A 7557-nucleotide genomic window follows, 5' to 3' on the forward strand; every position below is an offset into this window, starting at 1 on the left:
CACTTTTCCTTTGTAGGCAGTGCACAGGCTTGCCAAACCCCTACAGTTATTGAAACACCTCAGACAGAGCCTCTCAGCAGCACTTCCAGGGCAGTGTAACATCAATAAAGCAGCACAGTCAAGCACGCAAGCAAACACACAAGCTTGCACACTCCTTCAGTTATTGCTAAAGGGCTGTTTTTGAGATGTTGTGGATGCCATAGTTCCAGTGCAGAGCAACCTAACAGGCAAAGCAAGTGACCAAGTCCCTCCGCAGTTATGCATTTAACGTTCAACGCCTCAGGGCTGTGAAGTGGGGCTGAGGTTAACTGAGTGACGTGGGAATTAGGTGAGCACAAGGTGGGGAGTGTCAGAGCATTAACACTGATATCAACCGCAGGTGAGGAAGGGATTTAAAGGGCAGACGAGAGAGAGGAAGAGAGAGAGGAAGAGAGAGAGGAAGAGGGAGAGGGAGAGAACAAGAAATGAAGAGAGAGAGAGGGAGGGAGGGGGAGAGCGGTAATCTGCGAGGGGCTACTTCTTACTCCTTGTGGCGTACGCTACACAAAGGGATAATGATCTCCAGAGTTTCACTGGAGGCCAGACGCTCTTCATTAAATTGCCATTTCCGCACACACACACACACACACACACACACACACACACACACACACACACACACACACACACACACACACACACACACACACACACACACACACACACACACACAAATGCACGCTCACAGACACAAATGCATACACACACACAAATGCTCATGCACACACACGCACATGCACACACACACATGCACACACAAATGCACACACACACACATTCGCACGCACACTCACAGGCACGTGCATATATACACACAATTGCACACATGCTGACACACACACACACACACAGTCACAGCCTGGGGGGAGGGGTGGAACCATAGACGGCAGACACTGGCTCAAACAGCACCCCAATTGATGCTTCATAGCTCAGCCACTGTTTATGTTGCCAGCAGCCCCCCACCCACCCACCATCTCACTCTCACGCCAAGACTTGCTAACCCCCAGCCCAGCTCAAAAGCCAATCAATGCAGGGTGACAAAAGCTCTTCAGTCCAGTTAAAAATACAGTTTCAGCTGCAGTACAGTGACACCCCCCCAATATGTTGCAGTTAGGCATTTACGCTCCAGTTATGTTATTGCACATTTATAATGCACATTTTATTTGTTCATTTGTATGCGCAGGCGATTGTCATCATGCATTCTAAGGAGAAGTTTGTGAGGCCAATACTAAAACTTGTGGAGAGTAATATGAAACGCGTAATATTTATATATTTTTGATATTGCAATAGTGCATATAGTGAATGTATTAAAATAGCACAAGTGAGCTGCATTTGCTGCAGCTGCATTTGCAGCTTAAGAAGTCCAAGATTTCCATTGTGTTTTGTCATGAAAGATAAGTAAACATTCTCCATATGGTGCGGCTTCATCTCGGATTATCAACCTATAGAATGTAGGAACTAGAATGGCGGGTAGGAGATCTAGAACTGGCAGTTGGCGCCATGAGGCGAACTAGGGGATCAGTGTTTGTGTATCCATTGACGGGAGCTTTGACTGGTAGCCGTGTCCTCTGGTTGCCTGTATAAAGGTTAGCTCTCGTGACCTGTAGTGTCTGGATAATCTGCAAGCCCACCTGCGGAGAGAGACGGGTGCCAGTCTGATGCCATGCCATGCTGTGATGTGATAATCAATGTGTAATGTCATAATGCATATTCAAGAAACGTTTGTGAGAATGATATTTCATAATACTGGGAAATACTACAATGATAACAATCCATGCAACAATGCATGTAGCAAATGTTTGTCATACTTGGATGGCAATACCATCCAAGATGTCCATGATGTGCGTTAAAAAAGAAATAGTTATTTATTAAGAAATATTCTTATTAATTATTAGTTATTTATTAAGAAGTATTTTCTTTACAGTGTCACTATATAATGAATTTGAACCTACAGTATATGGACTGGACTGGTTGGGGGGGATCAGTGTGTCCATGGGGGGTTGTTTTCAGTGTATCCATTGACGGCAGCTTTGACTGGTAGCCGTGTCCTCTGGTTGCCTATGGGGAGGTTAGCTCTGGTGACCTGTAGCGTCTCGCTAATCTTCCAGCCCACCTGCGGAGAGACGAGTGCCAGTCAGATGCCATGCTGTGATGTCATAATCAATGCATAATGTCATAATGCATACTAAAGAAACGCTTGTGAGACTGATTTTCATGACTAGCCTACGATGAAAATATACTATAATCACAATCAATGCAGGCAGCAATATTGCCAATAGCCCATGCGAGCCGTACTTTGATGGCAATAACATCAAGATTTCCATAATGTGCTTTAATTTATCAGCAATATTTCTTAGTTGAACAGAAATATTTTCTATTCAGTGTCACTATATAGTTGATTTTAACCTACAGTATATGAACCAGACTGGTGGCGGGGCGTGGGGATCTGTGTATTCATTAGAGGGGTGGTAGGGGTGGGGTTGAGGGATCTGGGTATCCATTGACGGGAGCTTTGACTGGTAGCCGTGTCCTCTGGTTGCCTGTATAAAGGTTAGCTCTCGTGACCTGTAGCGTCTGGCTAATCTGCCGGCCCACCTGCGGAGAGAGACGGGTGCCAGTCAGCCAGATGCCACTGACTGGAGCCTGTGCTGTCTGTCTGCCTCAACTCCCTCGTCCACTTGTCCACTCCATGGGGTCGTAGCTGAGGGTCAAGGGTCAAGGGTCAATCTCATTGAGGGCTGTAAGCTAGCGGGTAAATGGTACAACAGGAGGCTATTTTTTGAATGTTTACTGCATGTTTGCTCTACAGGCAGCCGTTAAAGGTTGTGTTCTTTTTTTCAGTCGAAAACATTTTGGTGTCATTAAATATTCTCAAAGTAATATAATGTCAAGAGTACAAACAAAACAGCCTGCTATTGTTCTTCTAACATTTACGAGTTATTTTGGTATAACCAGACACATATGAGCATCAGCTAAATAGGAAAGGGATGTCGGTCCATAGACAGTCTAAAGCGGTTTGTGTGTTTGTCTGCTGTAATCCATGGTAGTACCTTTCACGGGTGGTATGGTAATGCCCTTTACACATTAATATGTCTGGAAATCCCCAGCCCAGCTGTTTATGTTTATGTTGGGTATTGTGCCTCGGTCAGGCAGTGCAGAACTAGCCAACGTCCCCTATAATTGTTGAGCTGACACCGGAGTTAATTACGAATAGTGCTGTATGTCTGTACAAACAACCCTGATATTTCTGTGTCTTGGACTGGGTCTTGATCGGGGACCGACATTCTCTCAACACTAACACTAACATTTTGGGGCAACTTTTTCGAGGTCAAGGTGTCTGACTTTCAAAATGGAGGCATTACAATTGAGCCTTTGGGATTCAATAACATATTTAGTAATGGTAGACAAAGATAAATCATAGCTTCCGTCACCAATGCACAGGAGTGGGATCACGTCTGGTCACCTACTGTATGGGTTTAGTGTGTAGTGGCGGCTTTCAGATTGTGCGATGCCGCCATTTATATTGTTAAGGGAACTCCATTCATTCTCAACCTCTGCTGGTCTCCTAAGTAGGCGTACACCTTACATTGCATGCGTCCCGGGAAAGTAACCCCATGGATCTTTACAACTGAGTGCCACCCATTTCAACTGCAGCTATGTTCTTGTTCCCCGCACACCATCATGACTCGAACCTTCTGGGGTACCAAACCGGGGCTCTGACTGCTATTCCAAAGAGCCAGGCATGATAGTCGTTGGCATGATAGTCAGAACACACTCACAACCCAATAGAGATCTCTCCCATCACATGGGGATATTAGGCGTTTTGTCAAGAAGTACCATCCAACTCAGTAATAATTTGAATGTTGTTCTTGTCCCCCAGACCATCGTGGAGCTGACTCAGGAGCGTGACTGTGGCCAGTACTCTCCCCCGATGCCGTGTGGCCAGACGCCCAGCCCCGGGGACTCCCCCAGCATGCGTCGCACCGAAAGCCGACAGCACCTCTCAGTGGAGCTCGCCGACGCCAAGGCCAAGATACGACGCATCAGACAGGAACTGTGAGTAACACACACACACACACACACACACACACACACACACACACACACAGTAGGTCAAGATACAACGTATCAGACAGGAGCTGTGAGTAACACGCACACGCACACACACACACACACACACAGACACAGACACACTAGGCACTAGGCCGGAACTGTGAGTACCGGACTGCAACACGCGCACACACTGTGCCACACAGACACAGTTATTCACGTATCCTGGATGAATGTGAATCTTTACTATACAGAAACTCTCTCCATTCACACACTCTGTCCTCTGTTTCTGTCCCTGTCCTCTGACTCCACTCGTCAATATTCCACTGTCTGGATATCCCACTATCACTTTCTTTTTTTCTATTCAACCTCTCTTCCTCCCTCTCTGTTAACACACGCACACACACGAACACCGCACAGGCACACACATAGCCTTTTGTTTCTAGACCTGTGTCATCTCTTGCGTCCAAAACTGTGTGTTTTTGCTTTGAGAGGAGAGGTTCTTAAAATTGCCTGAACAACATCTGCTAAGATTTCCAGGGATGACTTTTCTGTTTATTATTTATATGTGCCCATAAAAATAAAAAAAACTTCCGGGAAGTGCGGCAAGTAGTCTCAAGCTTGTTTACTGTCCATTAGCAAGTGCTTCTCCTTACAAAGACACTTCATCTAAAAAGCAGTGTGGACATGGACAGAGGCTCGATGCATCACCCTAGTGCTTTTCACTCAGCCTCCTGTGCTTTTAGTGCAGGGGTGGGAAACCTTTTTCATTCGAGGGGCCACTTCAAATCTTATTAAAACCTCCAAGGGCCATACTATGTACACAAACCAGCATTTCCCCCTGCACTTCAGGCCTTTATTGAAGTCGGCCCCCTTTACAACAGACCCCTCCTTCACTATGTCCCCTGAAAATATAACTTAATTGTATGGCAAATGACATTTGTAACATTTCTTTACGAAACACATCATATTACATGTGAAACTGCATAGCATTAAAAATATGTCGGGGGCCGGATAAGTCTGCCTCGAGGGCTGTAAATGGCCCCTGTGACAGGCTCCCCACCCCAGGTTTAGCATAAGTGAAGGACGGAAAAGGAAGGAAGGATATGTATCCGATCTCACCGGCAACAACAAGAGGGGGAGGATGACTCATAAGCGTGCTGAGAAGCCTTTGTTTGATGATGATGAGGCGTACAGATGAGGATAATGATGAGCCATAGCCTACTGATGAGCTCCTGGTCTGAGGGCACTCTCTCTCTATCTCTCCCTGTCTTTCTCTCTCTCTCTCTCTCTCTCTCTCTCTCTCTCTCTCTCTCTCTCTCTCTCTCTCTCTCACTCTCACTCTCACTCTCACTCTCTCTCTCTCTCCTCTCTCTCTCTCCTCTCTCTCTCCTACTCTCTCTCCTGCTCTCTCTCTCTCTCTCTCTCTCTCTCTCTCTCTCTCTCTCTCTCTCTCTCTCTCTCTCTCTCTCTCTCTACTTATTCTCTCTCTCTCTCTCTCTCTCTCTCTCTCTCTCTCTCTCTCTACTACACCACACACAGTAGCGTGACTAGCATGACTCAGCCCTCCCACAGACTCTGAGCTATAGTACAGCAAGCGAGCGAGGGAGCGAACGCTGTCTTGGTCTCTCAAGTTCACTGTAGTTCACGGTCACTGACCTGAGGACAGTTGGGAATCGGAAGCAACAACACGTACAAAGAAACCATAGTTTGATGAGCTCAGCGTTTACGGGTTTTATTGTAAGTGGAACTCAGTGGTTCCTCAAAACATTCCCCTAAACAATGTGACTGCCAGGCGCTGGTACATCAGCAGAGTCTGGGTGTACCAAAGAGCTTTCAGCTTTTAGCGGCGATAAATAAATAATTGAGCTTCCTCTTCGGGAGCGAATTAACCTTGAGGCACAATGCGACCGGGCGCGTTTCCTTTTTGCTCTTCGGTCGGCTGCGGTCAGCAATAATGAGATGAGAAGAGAAGAGAAGCGGTTATGAAGAGAGCAGGAAGCTGGCGGAGATCATTTATGATATTAGCCAACTCATCTCCTCTAGTCAGCACTGCACAAAGCTCCTGGTCTATGCTTTACATTACATAACATTTGGTTACATTACATTTCGCTGACTCTCATCCAAAGCGACTCAGTTATTTTAGCGGGTATTGGTTACAGTCCCTGTAGCAATATGGGTGCCTTGCTCAAGGGCACTTCAGCCATGGATGGAGATGTAGGGAGAGATAAAGGTAGGATTCGAACTTGCAACACTCTGATCTTAAGTCCACTTCCTTTACCATTTTGGCCACGACTGCATGTGTAACGTCTTCACTGTCCTGGCCGATAAAAGCACATGAGGCCGTAAAATATAATCGGGTGTTCCTGATTAAATGGATACGTTTGCCAACTCTGCTGCTTTCTGAATGAATGCCAACTCTGCTGTTTTTTCTTCTTCTCAATTTCACCCCATCTCCTCTCTATCCCCCACTCACTGACAGTCTTTCCCAACTTTCCTATCAAATTAACGGTTTACAAAGCCCATAAAGTGCATTTTAAACATGCCAGTGCCTGACAGTGTCATTATTGGCTGGAAGACTGCGTTGCCCGTTTTGGTTGTGCTGTCTTGGAATGTGTTTGTTTGTCTGTCCATGTGGGATTGTGAGGCCTGGAGCCAGCAGCACTGATGCAACAAAAGATGTCTGTGGAACGGGTGGATGTGCCTCACATCAGATGATCGTGGGCATGATGGAGTCTTATTTCCCCTCCTCGTGTCTTTGACCTACTTGCTGAGTTATGGCATGTTTCTCAGAAGGAGTCGAGGGGGAAAAAACAATTTTCTATCAGTACATTTCCAATTCTTCATTTTTGTTTAGTGTTTCCTTCTTCTTCATCATCTTCTGTTCCCAGAGCGCACTGAGAACAGTTTTTAGAGGGAAGGAAAGCTATTTTGATCAACAATGTTTAGAAATATATATATATATATATATATATATATATATATATATATATATATACTATTATAATTGCAGTTCCCTCTCTTCTCTTTTCTCTCTTCTCTCTTTCCTCTCTCTCTCTCTCTCTCTTTCTATCCATCTAACTTTCTATCCATCTAACTCTCTCTCTCTCTCTCTCTCTCTCTCTCTCTCTCTCTCCCCCCCCACACCTCTCTCGTTATGAGTCTGTATGTATATGTGTTAATTTGGTGTTGACTGGTGACTCCTTTAGACAGGGCTTGTCCATGTGACTCCTCCTGTGTCTCGGTGGTGTGACTGTATCCTTGTCTCGGTGGTGTGACTGTATCTGTCTGTCTGTTGTTTCCTGACGTGATGCCCTTTTGTGGCTGGAGAGACCCTGTGTACTACTATTTCTACGCTGTTGACTCTCCCATAAAGCATAGCAGATCAGCTGCCTGACTCAGTGTCATGTGTCCCCTCCCCTCCCCTCCTCTTCTCTTCTCTTCTCTTCTCTTCTCTTCTCTTCTCTT

The 7557-nt window shown here is 45.8% G+C and overlaps 1 protein-coding gene across 5 annotated transcripts in view; it reads left to right on the forward strand.

Annotated features, from left to right (window-relative positions):
• LOC134441292 (girdin-like) overlaps window positions 1-7557 on the forward strand; it is a 100914-nt gene that overhangs the window by 41336 nt on the left and 52021 nt on the right. For all 5 annotated transcript variants that reach the window (XM_063191543.1, XM_063191539.1, XM_063191540.1 and 2 more), the window contains exon 8: window positions 3920-4095. In XM_063191543.1, coding sequence (XP_063047613.1) covers window positions 3920-4095 — 176 coding nt within the window. The remainder of the gene's footprint in view (window positions 1-3919; window positions 4096-7557) is intronic.

This window comes from Engraulis encrasicolus, chromosome 24 (assembly GCF_034702125.1).
Source record: "Engraulis encrasicolus isolate BLACKSEA-1 chromosome 24, IST_EnEncr_1.0, whole genome shotgun sequence".
In the NCBI taxonomy this organism is placed as follows: domain Eukaryota; kingdom Metazoa; phylum Chordata; class Actinopteri; order Clupeiformes; family Engraulidae; genus Engraulis; species Engraulis encrasicolus.